The sequence below is a fragment of the Parasteatoda tepidariorum genome, chromosome 10 (assembly GCF_982258835.1).
Source record: "Parasteatoda tepidariorum strain Cologne lab strain chromosome 10, Ptep-v5.0, whole genome shotgun sequence".
Classification (NCBI taxonomy): domain Eukaryota; kingdom Metazoa; phylum Arthropoda; class Arachnida; order Araneae; family Theridiidae; genus Parasteatoda; species Parasteatoda tepidariorum.
The window spans coordinates 71,355,183-71,375,006 of record NC_141764.1 but is presented as its reverse complement, the minus strand read 5'-3'; the positions used below and the strand labels follow the sequence as shown (position 1 = coordinate 71,375,006).

The 19,824-nt window shown below is 28.7% G+C and overlaps 1 protein-coding gene across 1 annotated transcript; it reads right to left on the bottom strand.

The window, feature by feature from the left end:
• Positions 1-446: 446 nt before the first annotated feature.
• Positions 447-18,485, bottom strand: aph-1 (gamma-secretase subunit Aph-1). Its single transcript, XM_021146416.4, has 6 exons — positions 18,147-18,485; positions 14,802-14,945; positions 13,163-13,248; positions 11,886-12,008; positions 8,761-8,888; positions 447-1,604 (listed from the first exon to the last, which is right to left on the bottom strand). The coding sequence occupies exons 1-6, from the start codon at positions 18,257-18,259 to the stop codon at positions 1,458-1,460; spliced, it is 741 nt and encodes a 246-aa protein (XP_021002075.2). The 5' UTR covers positions 18,260-18,485; the 3' UTR covers positions 447-1,457.
• Positions 18,486-19,824: the final 1,339 nt, after the last annotated feature.

Here is a 19,824-nt window from a genome sequence, read left to right as displayed (position 1 = left end):
ATCTTGTATGTTCTCCATAGTATAATAAAAATTCTAATTATACTATATACTAAAAAAAACTGTTACCAATGAAATTCGGTTAAAATATAATTATTTCAGTGCAAACCAATAAAGATATGTAATTGAATACTTATTTGTACACCTATGACATTTTGTAGATTTTACATGTTAATCGCTAACACCATTGAATAAAAATTCTTTAGTAACTTTAAAAACGAGAAAACTGTCCGAAATGTAAAGTCTAAAATTAATTTTTTATAATTTAAAATAATTAGTATAATATTTCAGTTATTAAATGTTACAAGCTATTTTATTTTAATGCGTGCAGTCAGTCAATTATTATTTGATTTTCGTTCAAAATTATGTATTAATCTAACTACAGATTTATTAATATTACACATAATGTACTTAGACATTTATTGCAAATTTATTAATCTTTGATACAATTTATTATTTTTTTTAAAAAAAATAAGTTGTCTTATCTAAATAAAAACTTTAAGCAGTTTCATTCCAAGAGCCATCTTTGATACACAATGAAAAAAAAAAAAAAGAGAGATAGCTAGTTTGGATTTAATTGCTCAAAACTAGATGTAATATTCATTAAGAGAGTTAAGCACTCCAGCAAAGGCCAATTCAACAACAGCTCAAGGTTATTACCACTGTGCCTTTGTAGCATTTAAGTATGTTGTTTTTAACTTATGTATTAAATATATAATATTAACACGTTGAATGCCATGGGGGTCACCGGTGACCGGCACTGAGTTTGTTCGTAGTGCCACAGGGGTCGCCGGCGAAGCCAAGATTATTAGAAACAAATAATTTGAGTAAATTTTTAATGCTTTTAATTTTTTTATATTATTATGGTTACTAAAATGGTTTGAAGAAATTAATGCAATACATACGGCAAGCCATGTAATATTATCGTGGCATTCAACGTGTTAAAAATACAATAATTGCTGAATGTCACTTGTTATAAATTTTGATAACTTTTCCTCAATTTAGGACATTAAAATGTCAACTCAACCCTGATTTCTAAGCAAATGTCAAAGGTCTACTAAGTATGCATTTATATATCAAATTAACACATTGGAGTCAATTCAGACCACTCTGAAACAAGCATTTTATCTTATCTTATGGTGCTCAACACCTAAAAGCTACAACTCTGCACACAAAAAGTAAAACAGTCACACAAGACACTTTTACAATGTCAGCCTTTGAGCCCAGCTCAGCGCAAACTTGCAAATGTGGCAGGAATACAAAAATTGTGAATGGGAGACTCCATTCTTCTATGAATCATCGGTTTGATGTCTCACTTCCATTTTATCTTTTAAAAAATAAGTTTCTGACCTAAATGAAACACTAGAAAATATGAGCTTAGTGATGATTAATCCCAATGTCACATTGGAAATTTTTTAAGTTTGGCTCGAACATTATCATAAATAAAGAGAGGATAAACATCAATTGTTATTGCGGGCAGATAATGAGGTCATTAGGCTCTGCCAACTTCCACCTGCTGACTGGTAGGCTAAAATTGCACTCACGATGGTAATGACGTAAGCTGGAATGATCGAAACGAGATAAAGACGCAGAGGGTTCAGCAAAGTCTGAAATATAAAAATAGTTTTAAATCAAAACCTAGGAAAAATAATTAAAGCATGCTTTACAAAATAAATTCAAACAGCCAAACCGCTTCGACTTATCGCAATTGTTTCTTCAACTAGAGTGGGAATTTTGATCACAAAATATTACTAAATTTTAACTCTGCACCAGAAAAAGAAAGCTAACTACTTAAAAGACTTCATAAAAATTTATAAGAAAGAATTTATATTGAAGAATTTATAGAAAAAAAAGACACACTTTTATGGCTTGTTGGGCTGAAAAAGACAAAGGTCTTCCAAAAAGTAAGTTTCCCAAAGAAATAAATGACAATTAGCTGGAAAGATACAGCAACATTTCAGCTGCTTCTCGCAGAGTTCCCACTTAATTTTAAGAATAAAAAATTACAGAGTTCCCACCTAATTTAAGAATAAAGTCTAGACATTTCAGAAAAATTTCAATGTAAATCCAGATCATATTTTATCTATACCATGCAATTTTTCGCTGAAAAACTTATATCTTTTTTGTGAGCAAAAAAAATATCATTGAATGAGGATGGAAACATGGAAAAGTTTCACTAAAATTTGAATTTTTTATAACAAATAATTATGATAGTGTAAATCGGAACTCAATAACTGACTACTGTTACTGGTTATTTTTCAGGTATAATGTAGAAATTTCCAGATTTTAGTACAGTAGGGAACCGAGGACCATCGCTATTCCGGATAACTGATTTTTCCTGTTTTCTGAATCGCTACAAAAAGCCGTTTTTTTTTTAATTGTCAAACCCAACTACGGGTTCTGTACTGGTAGGGAACTGATTATCCGGAATGATCAGGACCATCGCTATTCCGGATAACTAATTTTTCCGGTTTTCTGAATCGCTACAAAAAGCTGTTTTTCTATTGTTAAACTCAACTAAAAAAAAATATTTGGAAATAATCTTAAAACGAAGAAAAAACGAAGTAATACACTAATGATTATTTCCAAAATGATGGTGAGGTAAAAAAATTTTCAAAAAAGAGCGAAAAATCCTGAAATCTTATGAGGAAAATTTTTTTTCTTTTTAAAAAATGGCGGGAAAATTTATCAAATTTCGTTCCGGTTTTCCGATTTCCGGATGTATTAATATGTAGTTGATGCAACTTTCCCTGACTGTTCCCTGTTTTCTTAGAGGCAAAATAAAATTCCCTAAAAATTCCAGGTTTCACTTGTTTTCCCCACAGAAATTGGAACACTTATCATGCTAATTTTAAAAAGGCAAATTTTATAACAGAAGAATAATAAAATATACTACTTAAAATTTCAAAGTTAGTTTTCAAAACAGAAAATTCTAACAGTTTACAGTATAAGTGCACTGATCAACTTGTAATAGCTTAAGATTAATATATAGAATATTTTAGTACTTTTATGTTAAAAAAACTAACTTTCCAATTACTTAATATTCCCTCACCTTAATATTTCATCCAGTTCAAGAGTTCCATAATCAAATCATTTTAGATTTAGGTTTCAATAACCTTGAAATGACAACATGGTAAATATGCCTTTTAACACCTTTTTTATTTAGTGGATGATACTACAATTCACCATTTAAACATTCTATAATATATTACCATATTGTTGATTAAAATAGATCATTTTAAAAATCAGATAAATGAGAAGAATCAATAATTTTGAAACCACGAAAAGTCTACCCTCAATATTTATTACTGCATTGCTGAAAATAATAAAATAAATAAGCAACCCCTAAAAAGCATCTATATAAAATTGCTTTTTGCCTGAACAGAGATTTTGGTGTCAATTTTTGAGCAAAACTTTTTCTTAAAGAATATTCTGTAGTTATTTTTTATTTTGTTTTTCAAGATAAGCAACTCAAACCTTTATTTAGAAACTGCTCTTAAGTTTAAGAACATGTATGTGCTTAGGTACGCACAAATGCCTGCTAAAGGATTACCATACATATTCAAATGTATGTATGAAACCTTGCAGATACAAGTAAAAGGTATATTGATTAGTATCATCTGTTCTGATACATCAAACCCAATCAATTATAGAAACTGTACAAAAAGTTATTTAGTTTTATGCAAACGATAAATAGAGCAATAAATTTACCATTAGATATAAGAATTAAGTATGAGTTGTACTTACATTGTTATTAATTTTTAATGCCATATTTACATTATAATTAAAATGAGTGATTTTTAACTCACAATGGCAAGTTCAAAAATGTGACAAAAGACACTGATCTCCCCGTTCCAAGCGGAAACAGAGAACAATTTAAATTTAAAGAAGCTACTTAATGAAAAACAAAATCCTTATTTTATTATTGTATAATTTATAAGTTTCAGTATTTATAATTGTTATCATTAACAAATATATATTCATCCTGAAGAATTAATGTCTGACTGACACCCAAGTAAAAAAATGCAAGTTAATTTTACATCATATTTTACTAATTAAGAACAGTCTAGAATGTTTTATTAAAATGACAGCTTTTAAATTCAATCAAATTTACATTAAATTACAAACAAATTCAGAGTTTAGACAATTTGTAAATGAGTAATTATTTTTTGCTTTTGTGTGATTCACGTCCGACACAAACAATTTAGTCTATTTAATTTTAACTTATCATTAGTTTTTATAAAACAGTGTTTTTTTTTATTGATCATGATGTACTAAATATTTGATATAAAAAGTTGATAATTTCAAATTTAACTTAAATTTTTTGAGATGTTGTTACTGAGATAGTTATGTTCATTTTTTACATCTAACACCAAGGAATTGCTCAATTCCATTGTCTTTAAAAAAAAACTTTAACAGGGTTCCCACTCTATGATGAGATTGAAATTCAAGGACTTTCCAAGGACCTCAACAAAATTTTCAAGGACCTTAATCTAAGACCAATTTTAAAAATTATTCTCTTCTATTTTACTAGAAGCAACAATGCTTGTTGTGGCAATAATTAATTTCAAATATAATACCTAAATGCTTTGCCTATATAGAGAGAAGAGAGTATATGTATTATGGACTAAAATTTATATTTTTTTAAAAACAACCCTACTGATTTTACATATTAATTCACAAAATCATTTTCAGCACAATCTATAACTAATGGTAATGAGGTGTTAATGGTGAAATCCTTTAATCCTGTGTATTTCCATGTGAAGGCTGCATGAAAGACAGAGCTAAATCTTAGGCATTCCATATTCCATGACTATTCCATAACCCCCTCCTCTCCTCTATTAAACATCGTTTTTGAAATTATTCATCCATAATTTACACAACCTTCTCTAAATGTTATGCAGCAACAATTCTTTCTGAAAATAAAAATTAGAAGGAACATATCCCATTTTCATCATGTTTAAAAGCATTATTCGTTATGTGTAATCCACAACTGCCAATGAATATGACCTGGTGGGAATATTTCTCTTTTAATTCACACTGAAGCTTCTAATAGAATTTCCAATTGACATAGGGTCCATCCATGGATAATTGAAGTATTTTAGAGAGCTTTTAACCATCATCCATGCATTTGTAAAAAGAGGACAAAATATTTTCTGCAGTTCCATGACCCATAAATTGGGAGGTAAGATACTTAGTGCAAACTTTATTATCAATTCCTTACCATAATGTCCATCTGCTTAGATTGTAGAGACTGATTTAACGTCTCATCAAAGAGTACAGTGTAGCAATCAACATTCTTCAGCTCATTTATAAGAATCCCTTTGAAGTATAGTGCCAATCCAAAGGAGCCCAAATAGGCTCACTTTGCGGCACTACAAAAAAATTGTCTCGCTATACAGCTATCAGCAAACATTTTGGAGAACAATTTACTAATCCCTTCACAGGAGTTACATGAATAATTACTAATGATGCACTTCAGACTCCAGAGAATTTCAGCATCAAGCACATTCCTTTTGAGCAGATAAGAAGACAATTTTACCTCGGCCACTAGTTTCTGTTTCACATGCGGCACACGATGTTGAAGGAGTATTTACACCAGATTAATTAGATGTTGATGTCTTTGGAAAAAGAGAACTCAGGGCATGAGACTGCTTTTTTGTTTCACCTTTCTTTGATGCGTGATTTCAGAGCAGATTCTTCCATTTTCGCGATATCGATCTCCTTCATGCATAATCGGCACTTGGCTCTGAACTTCTTTTCGGGCATCGATAAAATCCATTCTTTATAAGCTTGATTATCCATCCATTGGGGATTAAAATAGCACTTCCCACGCATAACTAGTCTAAACTACATCACACAAATACGAAGCCGTGCCTTTGCGAATACGCTTTACAATAAAGTTTTGAAATGATGCAAACGTAAGGACAAGTGCGGATGGTAAAACGGGAAATTTATTGAAAACTACAAGGTACATATTGTTACGAAATTCGAGAGTATTCCAGTTTTGATAAGAAAAAAGAAGATCTAAGCATATGCGACAGAAGATGAAGTGGAGTCTCGCCCCGAACGCATTGATTGTCTGCTGTGCTCCGCGCGCTTGGCAGACACCAAGACGCTAGGCCCGGTTAGAAACGGTGGCGTTAAAAACCACGTGATAGAGCTCGGGAACAAAACAGAAAGAACGAGAAAGATCCGCGGGTGTTTTATAAAAAGGGCCGTCGGCAGTATTGGACAAATTCAAGGACCTATCAAGTTTTTCAAGGACCTAAGACGTTTTTCAAGCACTTTCAAGGACCTAAATTTAGCAAAAAAAAATTCAAGGACTTTCAAGGACTCTCAAGGACCGTGGGAACCCTGTTTAATATTCACAAGTTTCTTTTTAAAAAATCTATATCAGATTTTATATCTTTTGAACTATTTTATGATTAATTTTTGCACATCCATTTACATATAATGATCTATAATTTAATAACAGAATGATTAGTAAATAATTCAATTTAGCACTTCAAAATCTCTACACTTGGTAGAATAAAATAAATCATGAATTTTTTTTCTCCACTATGGATAGACTTTACCTTTAATTTAATCTTTTCATAGGGTGAGAAAAAAAATAGAATATTATAGACTTAGCTGGGCAGAATATAAATGGAGTAAGTAATGTTCTTTGGTCATTATAAAGTTTAAAAACAGGAAAACCTGTCAATACTTTTCTATATAAAAGTTTCCCTGAAAGAAAAAGCTTTGGTCTTGTTTCCATAGAAACTGAAAACATGAGATCTCAGTCTGGAGGAATTCTAGTGATAGCAAAACAATGACACTCATTCAAATCAGGGTTGGCAGGTTTTTGACATGTGACAGTTTTTGACAGTTTAAACCGTCCATGGTTTAAACCGTCACGTCAAAAACCTCACTGTCAAAAATGTCGAAAATGTCAAAAACCTATATTCATATGTGAAATTTAATTAATACATAAAATTTATACATTTTTTTTATAAAGGATAGTGTTTCTAAATATGTTCTAGAAAAAATAATTTTAAAATTTTGAAGAACCATTTATATTTTGAAAAGTAACCAAAATCTTGTACTTTTGAAAGCTCACATCTTTTGTAATATTATGTTTTCATTTTCACATGTTATTGAAAATCTGCAGTGATATTATTAAGAAATTTATTTAAAACCAAATTTAGTGTATAATATAGATTATACTAAAAATTAGACATTTTTAAAGATAAACATTAGCAGTTTTGTACATTAAAAGATTTTTCAAACAGGTTGGGCACATGCAACATTCACAATCAGGGAATTTTTAGCTCTTCTAAAGTAAACTGGGGGGAGGGGGATTAGTGAACCGCTTTCAACATACTTTGTTTGGTGGTGGAAAAATTTTTAAAACTAGTTATGTGCTTCCGTATGCTGCGAGGAGCAAATGAACTAGACTATTGAATTTTGAATTAAATTTCTACTTCCATCATTTTCATTTTGATTATGTAGTGTGATGGATGTTCTAATTTTTAAAATTTTGTATTTAATTAGGGATTAGGGTAATTAAAAAATTTCCATAATAATTTGTTTACATATTTCATGGATCAGTGACTGTAATGTTCTTCTGTTTCGTTTGACTTTTGTGATTGGTTGTTAGTTTTTCAGAAAAATCAGTAATTCTGAATTTTAAATCTTAAATTTTTTTTAATTCATAGTTAACATAAGACAATACAAGTTTAAGTGCTTTCTGTTAAATACACAGAGCAGTTAGCGTCGATTTACAGTATATTCAGCCTATTCATTTACTATACTGAAAATTTAGTTTATCCAAATACTTGTGAATTTCATTTTGCTGAATACTATATAGTTTTGTTGAATATCTAAATGTTCAGCAGTTGAATAATTACTTCTTACTTTCAAGATATACATTATTTGTATTCTTAATACAAGTGGAGAAAAAAAAATTAAGAGATGAAAATTGTTTTAAAATGATAAGTGTAATAATTATAAATAAATATAATAAGCAATATGAATTATATTTATCATTATTCATAAATATAACTACTTTTAAATTCAAATTAACATACTGGATAATAAAGATATTCAGTCTAACATTAAAAAAAAATTTTATACACTTGTATCAAGTTTGTATTTATACAACATAACTTGTAAGTTCCTTATAAATATAAATATTAGTTAAATGTTCCTTATATGTCAAAAATGCATGGTAATAAACTTTTAATTTTCTTAAATATCAAAAAAAAATTTTTTTTTCAAAATATAAATATTTAAACAATTTTTGTGCAAAATTTTTCTGCACATGCATTTGAATATAAATTTCTGAGATTTTAAATCTGTTATTTTACCTTAATTTTAATAAAAAAATATTTTAAAACCTGCTGATTACCTATAGTATAATTAAATTTCCATATAATGCATGGCAACTGTTGGTAGTTTTGAAGTTTATATATTTTCTTGGCAAACTTCAGTTTTTGACGTTTTCGACGGGTTTTTGACGGTTTAAACCAGTATTATACCCTTGTCATGTCAAAAACCACTTTTTGACGTCAAAAACCCAACCCTGATTCAAATACATAAACATTAATTCATTTATCCGTACAATATCGCTTTTTTAGTTTCATGAAAACTGGAATATATCGTAATATAGAATATTGGCCATGTTCAGATGCTACAAATGGCAAACTTTATTAGAGAAGTGGAACTTATGAGATAAAAATAAACTTTAAGACAGTTGATAATTAAATAAAATAAACATACCAAAGAAGATACTATGAGATGAGACAAGCAGACAAAGGCAATCTTTAAGTAACTATTGTTATCCAGAGCATGGAAAAAAATCACTCCCCAAAATGTATGGAGCAAAGTAAAAGCAAGAGTAGTAAATGCTGCAAGAAAAATATAATTTTTATAAAAAAAAAGTTAATAAATACTCTAAAGCATACATGGTGGTCATAAAATAAATTGCCCCGTACATGAATCGTTCGAAGCCAATTGAAATAAATTTTTAGATTATATTAACTAAAGAAAAGTATGGACTCGAGATCAGGATGATTTATAATGATATAGTTCTTAGAGACATCGTGAACAAATTTCGGAATTTTGAAAAGGCAAAACTCTTTTTTGCAGTTCATCTAAACCTAATACTCAGATTAACAACAAACTTAAAATGGAGTTGGAAGTTATTTTTACCATCAAAAATGGCAATAAGAATTAGAAGCACAATACAAATGTACATGCTTCCATTTTTTATCTCATTGTCATAGTGTATTCAATAGAAGTTAATAGCTGACAGGGTTCAGCCTACCATTTTTAATGCAAAACACATGATTTCAACTCCATTTTATGTTTTTTATAATGAGGATCATATTTGACAATGGGGATATAAGAAAAAAGTGGATGTTGCCATTAAAAAAAATCACACTAACTGCAAACTTTGTTCACTCTAACTAAACATAGAAGAGCTTTATTGTTAGAAATCATCATCATCTGAAGCCTGTATTTTCTAACAAAACAATCTGAAGTTTGTTTTTTTTATTTTGATTGATTACATGAATAGGTCAATAGGGATTAATAAATCAATTGAAATATTTTTATGATCACCCGTTACTAAGAAATCGTCCAATAGGAAAACCTTATTAGCACCATTCAAAAGTATTTTTCTTTTAGTGAAAATAAAATCTTGAACAGAAGCTACAATTCACTGCTACTTCACAATCCAGTAAAAAAATCTGGATGAGAGAGCTGGATGACTCAAGCTTTACAATGAAAAGAATCCTCCTCAAACATTTCAGAAAATTTAATTGGTAAACTTATAAAAATAATAAATATGTAATTAAGAGATATAAATATAGATATAATTTTTTTCAAGGAATGAAAGTAGTTCTTGGGGAGGGGAGGAAGGAGTGAGATATAAAACAGGTAAAAACATTTACATTTTAGATTGACAATACTATTTTCATGAAAATACTGATGAAGTGACAGAAAATTAATTATTAACATTTAGCAAAATCATCATATTTTCCAACAAAAAAAACAAACATTTAAATGAAATATTTTGTTAAAAAAATGCTATTTTGTTATGACCAGTATAATAAAATCCCAAAAGTTTCCAATTTGTTCTTTAAATTCAGATTCTAGCTCAAATATATTTAATATTTCTAATTATTTTTTTTAATTACTCTACTTTTTTTAATGACACAAAAGAATTTAAGCCAGTGCAGCAAAGCCAAGATTTATGGAACACAATCCAAAAATAAGAAATACTCTGCTGGAATTTAAACTCCTTTGTAGTGGTTCAAGAGATTTGGGCTATTTGGTCCCAGAAATTTCTTCCTGATACACAACTTGATTATAAATAATAAAAAGGAAAAATGGCTTTTTTGAGTAAAAAAGCAATAGGAGAAAAGATATTTTTATGTAATGTAACGGATCAGTTAGTTAAAACAGAACATTTCATAGCATAGTCATTTCTATTGTCAAGATACATGTTGACAAATTTCCTTGATGAAGATTTTTCAATTATTTAACATTCATCAACTTTACACTAAAAGAAGTCCTTATTTGCAGTTTTTTTTACCTATATATAAAACTTAGTTTTCTAAGTTAATTTATTTAAGTAATTTAACAGTAATCTTATTTTCCCTTTGAAAATCTACTCAGAATTAAACTATAGTAAACAAGCTACCAATTAATTAAAATGCATACACAACCTAAATAGAACTATGGGAGATTCAGAGATGGCAAGGTTTAGAACAGAATGGATTGATCCACGGTTTAAACCGTACTGTCCAGAACAGTCGTAAACTATCCAAAACCCTTTTATTCAAATTATGTCACAATTTAAAAAAAAATATTGTGAAAAATAAAAGTTTAATTTTTGAACAAGAAAAGTTTTTGTGAAAAATGAAGAAAAGTTTTTGTTTTATTAAAAATAGCTTATTATTTTTAATATTGCATTAATTATCCTTATGTAAAAACATAATTATCAGTATTAAAAGCATATTTAAAGAATAAGGTATTCAATTTTGTTATTCAATGAATTGTGCAGCTTCAAAAGTTATTAATCTTTCCCTTTCAAAAGTTATTAATCTTTCCCTATTATATTATATTCCTTTAATAGGTTAAAGTAAATTCTATAAAAAGTATCATTTATTAATTTATGTAATTATTCTGTATACAATGGTTACACATATAGAATTTTGACCTATTACCAATGTTCAAGGTTTTAAACTATTTAAGACAGTTTAGAACTGTTTAAAACAGTAAAACGAATGTGTTTTGTCCAAATCCAGTTTAGGATGTCCAAAACCTTAACCCCGAGATCTTTATAATACCAACCTTGAAATGTAATGATTTGCGTCATATGGAACTTAAAATTACATAAATTTCACAAAACATTAAGCTTACCAGCTAAACATCGCACAATATATAAGTGAAACAGATCAATATTAATGTTTTTAAATAATTTTTAAACACAAATACTTAACAACTCAAAAATATTTTCCAGAAAAAATTTAAATTATTAAGAGCATTAGAAATAAAATCCAATAAACTAAACAATTTCGGTTTGCTTCAGAGATTGTAAGATTAATGGAGTTTATAGAAAATGAATAAAAAGATGTGAGGAATATCTAATACCTATAATAATACTAAAATCTCAAATTATAAAAATAAAAATTAGAAAGTAACAAACATTTACCTACCAATGTCGTGAAAATTTATTAGCAGCATTTCAAAAACAGAAATTATAAAACAAGAATATGAGTTGAAAGTATACTACCGAGATATACCGTCCGACGGAGATCTTATGTATACATAACACAATATCACACATAAAGATATAATAAAGTTCACTTGATTGTGAAATAAAAATCTTTTATTACCTGATGTTATAAAAAAGTAGTGAGAATCACCATTCAATCCAACTGTCCCAGGCCCAACTGAATCAGCCAAAACATTGATGAGGGAAAACAAACCACTCATTAAACCAAAACCTAAACCGGCCACTAAAAAATAAATAAATATAAGATTATTTTTTATTTTAAACTTCTAATAATCTATAAATATTAAAATATTTCTCACAATAATTTGAACATTAATTTTGTCAAATTAATGATAAATAGGTTATCTTGAGGTGAGGTATTTATCTTGGCACAAAATTGACATTTTAGGTTCAATTTTTGAAGATTGCAGACAGGTGTTAGGTTCAATTTTTGAAGATTGCAGATAGGTGTTAGGTTCAACATTTAGATAGGCTAATTAGTTATCATTATACCCCTGTGGCTGAGTGACGGTGTTTCTCGATTTCACGCCACAGGTCCTGGGTTCAATCCTCAGACAGGGCAAAGTTGACTCAGCCTTTCTTCCCTTTGGTGGGTGGACATAATGAGTACCAAGCATGCTTGGGAGCTAAACACTGGGGGTTCGGCATTCGGATGTCCATCCAATTGGAACATCTGATGTGCACCCCAGAGCTCAAGAAAACTGAGATGGGCACGGTAGGCCTAGGGACTGAGTTTAGTAGTTTAGTTTTAATTAATTAGTTATTAGTTTTGATGAGAGCAGATATTAAGAAAAAGTTATGAAACTCTTTGTTTGTGATGTATGCTTGTCCAACTTACCTTAATCATTTTGATCTATTCACTTTCGCTATCAGTCCTGTTACTTTTTAAATTCTGAAGTCTGATTTTACTATTATTTTTGATATTATGAAACATTTTTCAAAGCTTGCCCCAGATTATCTAGTTAGGTCAGGAGACACCCTAGGGATCCCGCTATATAAAACCTTGCTCTAAATTATAGTTATTCAAAACAATTTCAGTATAAGTACTAACCTAACTAAATAATGCAGTGCCACTACACAAACAAACTTAGCCTTTCTATGGAAGTAAATTACACAATTATGTCTCAGTACTTCATGTGGATGCATTCTGTTATTTAAAAGCCCTATATTGATCAGTATAGAACTTTAAAACTATCAGTGTTTAATTTTAAGTGTTCCAAAATTAAAAGTAACTGCAGAAAATTATATGTCATAAGTCAACAATACCAATTTTTACATCGTTATATAAAAATTATAATTTGAAATAAACTTAACAATGAAAATTAATTTTAAAGAACAGTAAAAACAATTTTTAGGTTTGTGTAATTTAAAATTTACCATAAGCTAAAGTGCTCCGATTACTGGATACCACAGCACCATCTGCACCAACTTCTTGTACTTTTTTTAATCCAACTTCAGCTTTCCTGTAAATTATATTTAATTATTGAAAAAGATATCATTCATTTAAAGGCAAAATAAAAAAATTTAATATTAACTGTGATACAAAAATTATTATATTCCCCGTCAAAGAAATTTTTAGCATTTCATTTTATAATTGAGGTATGTACCAAAAAAAAATTATTTTTTTTTTATTAAAGTAAAATAGAAAACATTTTCAAATAAATTCAATAGTATTAATTATAATTTTTTATTTAATCTAATTTTACTTTTATAATGAAAATTCAGGTCATTACTATAAAAAGTAGGAATTATTTTACTTCGTTTTTAATCTTAATTACTATTATGCTCATATAAATATTTGGAACTTTTTTTTTATTGTTAAGCAAAAATAGGGTGGATGAAATTTTTTTGAGAACTTTTTTAATTCTAGGAATTAGAGCTTTCCTAATTATATTAATTTAACTAGTAAATTTTTAATAGTATAAGGACACCAAGAGCCTTGATAGTTCAGTAGAAAATCCGGTATAGTTGGCAGTTATACTGTAAATTCATAGCAAACCAACACACTTAATACAAGAACAAATTGAATAATATAAGAAAGCTTATTCAGTTTTCAAAAAAATAATACCTGGCCTTTTTAATTAGACACACAAAACACATTAATACATTTTTCAACCATTAAATATTTAAATTTGAACAATATGTAAAGTTTTCAAAGTTTAGGAGCAGGAGCCATGATGGTTCCAGCAGACAGACCGTTCGCCTTCCAACAAGTTTGAATCCCAGCGATGGCTGGTCAATACGATTCTGCACCCGGCTCGCACCAACCACAGTGCTGATGTAAAATATCCTCAATGGAAGACGGATCATAGGTTAGAATCCCCTTGCCATCAGGCAAACCATGGGAGGTTTTCGTGGTTTATGAGGTTCTGTGGTTCTCGGTGTAACACAAATGCGGGTTAGTTTCATCAAAAAGTTCTCCTCAAAGTCAAATTTCTACCAATACTTGATCCAGGAGTTCCCTTGTCTTCTGGATTAGGTTGAAAATTACAAGACTACGGAGTTGAACATTAGTACCCAAAATCTGAAGTTTGGGTCGGCTGTTCAACAATGATTATAAAATAAAAAGTTTCAGGGCAGATTATTGTTTTGCATACAAGGATGTTCTTTTTTTGCAATAAAAAATTTTAACTAAGGGGGAAGGGGGAAAGATAGGAAATTTTTTTCCAGAACACAATGAGGATTTACATTTAACCCAAGCTCACTTACAAAATAAATAAACCCTTAATGGTCCATAAGAATTTCCAGTTAACTTTCCAATAGGTATAATTGTAATAATTAAATCAATTGTTAGTATGACAACAATTAGGTTGATGTAAATAATAAAAGGACTTTTGCATCATTAGAATTAGACTCAGTAAGTAAAAGCGCCATGGTGCTTAAATGGCAGCATTGATCATTAAGGGTTAACAAGTTAAAAATCTTTAAATACAAAAGGCACATTTGGAAGTTGTATATTAAAAAGACACAAAAAAAAATGTTATAAAACAAAGAGAACAAGAGTATGAAAAATTACCTAAGAAGTTTGTAAAAAAATAATCTAAATGTTTCTTGAAATATCACTGAGAAGACTAAGCCAAAAGAAAGATTTCTCTTTAAAGGTGTAACTACATTCCATAAAATTGACGATAGTAACAATGATAGTAGCCAAAAGAACGCTCTGGAATAGAAAAGGCATAATGATTAAATAGTAAAAATACTTCTTTAACTGATACAGTGCTACAGACTAGGTTGAGGAAAATATATTAAGTAAACTAAAATAACTTTTGCTATAAAAATTAACAATAACTTTCTTTTAAAATTAGAACAATAGGAAATACTAATAGTTAACATACACGAAAAATAGAATTTTTAGAACATTTTTCTGGAATTTCAATAACTTTTTCTTTTGAAAAACAAAAAGACATGGCATCTATATTCTATGAAACTTTTCATTATAATTTGTCTTAGTGAGAGAAAACTCTGAAGCAATTCAGAACCAAGGCTACCACTGTAGGTCAACTCTAAAAATAGTCCCTTTAAATGCTTCAAATATAATAAAGTCTCCAAAATACTTTCTACACGTACATAAAATAGTTTCTACACATACAGTAAATAGTTACCAAATTAGTCTCCCTTCTCTAACATATTTTTACAATATCTTAGCTTTTATAATATTAAATAACCTAAATAATGTTAATTATTCTTTTAGAAGCTTGCAGCATGACTGAATATGTGAATATTCATATATATATATAAGAAATGTATGTGATATATATAAAAAAATTTTATACATATATATATACAGTAGGGAACCGATTATCCGGAACGATCGGGACCCAACTAAAAAAAAAATTTTTTTTTTGGGAAATAATCTTAAAAAGAAGAAAAAAACGATGAAGTGATACACTAATGATTATTTCCAAAATGATGGGAAGGTGAACATCTTTCAAAAAAGAAAAATCCTAAAATCTTATGAGGAAAAAAATATATTTTTTTTTAAATGGCGAAAAAATTTATCGAATTTCGTTCCGGTTTTTTGGTTTTCTGATTTCCGGTTAACGGGTTCTGTACTGTATATGTATAAATATATGTTTATAAGTTTGCATGTATAAATAACTCATAGAATAAGTTAATAATATAAAGGAAACATGGAATAAAGATTAATGAAAAAGAGAAGAAAAAAAAATTTTATTAAAATATTTAAAAAAAATTCTTTATTAATATAAAAAAAAGAAAATTAGTAAAAAGCCGGAAATCAGCTCACACTATCCACAAAAAGGAGTGATTTTTTCTTAAATAAAAAAAATTAAATATTTTATTTTTCTTCTTCTTTTTTCATTATAATTTTTATTAATATTATTCTTATTTTATAATATTAAAGGAGTGTTTCCTCAATATTCTTAACTTATAAACATATATTCTCAATTTTGGAAGTAAGACCTAAGACACTTATAACAGAGCATCCAAGTGCTTTAAGTATATCTACTAATTAATGAAAAATGACTTCACTGGAAAAGATTTAAGCAGTTATTTTCAGGGATGAGAGTAGTCAGAAAGTAAAAAAGAGGAAATCCTAAAATATATATATATATACGAAAATTTGACAAAAAAAGTGCGATTTTTAAACTTGTAAACCATGTGATTATAAATCCCGATATGAGGCTTTTAAACCACGAGAATATTAAACTCTACATCGAATTTAAAAACTACGAAAATACAAATCATGATGCGTAATTTTTAGATTTTTAGAATCATAATTTAAAAATCGTGCGATATTACAACCGCAAAAACGAATCACGACATTGGATTTTAAGCTCGCGTAGCTACATTAGGTTTTAAAACCTCGTAACTTCGTGAAAGGGAAAAAAATCTCATCCCTGTATAAAGGTCAACCAGTTTTATCCCAAGGAATTGATTTTTAGAGAAACTTCAGGGGGAGGAATGAGAACTTCAATTATTTCGATCCGCAGAAAATTAAATTCCTCATAAAATATTTTAACTTGTACAAAAAAAAATTTCAGCGGAAATTAGCGGGAAAAATGGAAAAATCTGAAAAAAAGCGGAAATTCGCTAATGCGCGGAAGAATCTCATCCCTGTATTTTTGCAATTGATTTCAGTCAACTCTGGACAGTCTGCAAGGATTAGAATTAAATATAAAACAAAATATATACTTTGGCTAATAAGGAACTCTGTCAGACGATTTTGTTTCTCAAAGGTGGATTTCCATCCTAAGAGAAGAAAGGCACTCATTGCACAAATTTTTATTATTTAATAATTAAATGGGCCGCAATGTTGCGCATCTTTTATCCCTTTTTTAAAAAAAAATTAAAATAAGTTAGAAGTGAATGTTCAGCATTGGGGACAGAAAAGGAGAGTAATCAAAGTCTATTACTAGAGATGAAGAGTAATTAATAATTGATATTCATACTGATTTATCTCAATTATTTTAATTCAATAAAACTATAATTTAAAATACATTTATTTAACCAATTAAGAATATACAGACAGATTTCTCAAGAAATACCTATTAACACATACAATTGCCAAGTGGATTTTAAACTTGCAGAAATTTTAAAAATATATCGAGAGAAATTTGCCTAAAGGTTGTAATGAGTTATAACCCTTCAAACTGATCAACTACCTGATGTATTTTTAGGGGAGATTTCCATATCGTGATCTGTGGCAGAATGATCGCCGAGTTTTGTCAATTTCCAGCCAGCGGATTGTGAGACAATAAAAAAAAACATCATAAAAAGGACCAACTCGAAAGGTACAACTCATAGGCATCACACGGCAAACATCAAGACGTTTTGTTTATTTTTAAAATTGCAAGTTTAAAATCTATTTGGCACCTTGGCTGTGGTAGTTAAAAAGAAATATAACAAATTTTTATGTATTACGTGGACTATTGCTTGGAAGTCATTAAAACTGGGTTATAATTTTGACACACCTATGGATACGGAAATCGTTCCCAAGCTTTTCACTGAACTTTTATTCACAAATTGAAAAAATCATAATTTATATGAAAATTTCATGTAAGCACCTATTATTAAGTCAAACAAAAAGTAATGATATTGAATGTCATTGAAGATTACAACCAATGTAAATAGAACTAGGGTGAGGAAATACAAATTTTTATGTAGTAACTCTGCCAATAATAATAATCTAAATTCGTAACAGATATATATCAAAATTAAAATCACGAAGTAACAATAATAAAATTAAATAGGTGATGTTTGATTTGTACATATTTATGAGCTAGATTTCGAATATAAAGCCAACTTTAAAAACAATCTTGAGATAATTATCTGTGACACATGCAGGACAATGCTTCAAAAATATACTGGAAATGTGTACATTAGTTCAAGTAATACATACGCTGATATTAATATAATTATTCGTATAGGATCCCGTGCTATAGTTATAGCTAGCATAGCAGCACATGGTCCAAACGCTATCATAGCGCAGCCAAAAAACTCCATTACAGTCATTTTATTTATTTATTTATGTTTCTTGGTGCTAGAAAATTTTAAATTTCCGCCACAATCAAGCAAAGATCATATTAGCACACTTAAAAGACAAATTTTAAAATTTCAAAATAAATATAGACAAACAGAAACAAAGAAATACTGATAAATTATCTTTGTTTGTTGAAATAACAGAAGAAATATTGACAGGTCCCAAAGTCTACTCTATGAAATCTCTTCGCTGTTGCCATCCAAATATGTATAAATCCTTCTAAAAGAAGAAAACATGAGCATGAAATTAAAATAAACTTTAACTTTAATTGAAGCCTTCACTCGGAATTCACATTATTTGTTCTCAAAAATGACCTACAGATGGCGCCATAAAAGAATTCTTAATCTATGGCAATACAGCATATTTTCGAAATAAGAGTAGGAAGTAAAATCTTATTAATTAATAAAATAAGAGTAGGAAGTAATCTTAGTTTTTTGAGTTTGTAAGCTATATGAACCTTACAACTGCATTCAACATAGTGTATAAAGTAAGCATTGCGAAAATTTCAAAATATTTTTTGGACTTCCTGAAAAACCAAAATGTATAGTGGAAAATAAACAGCATCGTAACACATTCACGACTTGACCAACAAATGAACAAAAGAAGAAAGAGGGGATGATCTAAACCCAGAACCAGTGTTAGATAAATGTGTTTTTTGTCATTGCGATCATAGACGTTGCGCAAAAGAAAAAAATTTGAAAGGGCACTCGCTTTTTTTATTTCATTTTTTTTAGAAAATGTATACTAAATTTAAGCTATGAAAAATTTTTATGTATGTCTTTTGTTTTAAGATTACTTTTCTGTACTTACAGGAGAAGTTAATGACTGTTATATTGGCAATAGTTAAAAACTTTCGTCTAACATGACGAATTCTGTAATGTATTCCGGGTATATTATGAAATCATGATCACTTTGAATTTTGATGTTTTATTTTCTTAAAATTGAAAAAAATACCAAGGTAAAATTCCTTTTTTATAACCACTTCCTGTCAAGGTTAAGATTGATGTTCAAACCTATTTCAAAGGGTGATAATATGCAAATTCGATTTTTTTTTTCTGTCCCTAAATGTATTTTTAAACAATAATTATTAAGTAACTTTCATGTATTGATTTTTAAAGTTTTTTCATCCTAGATTTTTTTTTTAATATTTACTTTCTTAAATAAATATTAGGAAATTCTTTTATAGAAATTATACTCCATTTTAAATTTCAAAAATATAGTTGCTTTTTGAAAAAAGTACTCAATCCTAATTGTCACAAAATATAGTTTTAATACAAGAACAGCATAAATAAATTTATTATGGGCTTGAAATAAGATATATGATCGCTTTACACACAGTGTCAAAAAAAAATTTACCGACTTAGTTCTTTTTTAACTCTTATCACGTAGATTATGAGAAAATCAGATTCATCATATTGTAATTTATTTATAATTTAACAGCACAATTCCTTAATTCCCTTAAAATGTAAAGGAATAACATTCTCAAAATGTGCAATTATGCATCACCTTTTCATATTTTTTTGCATTTAGTGCAATT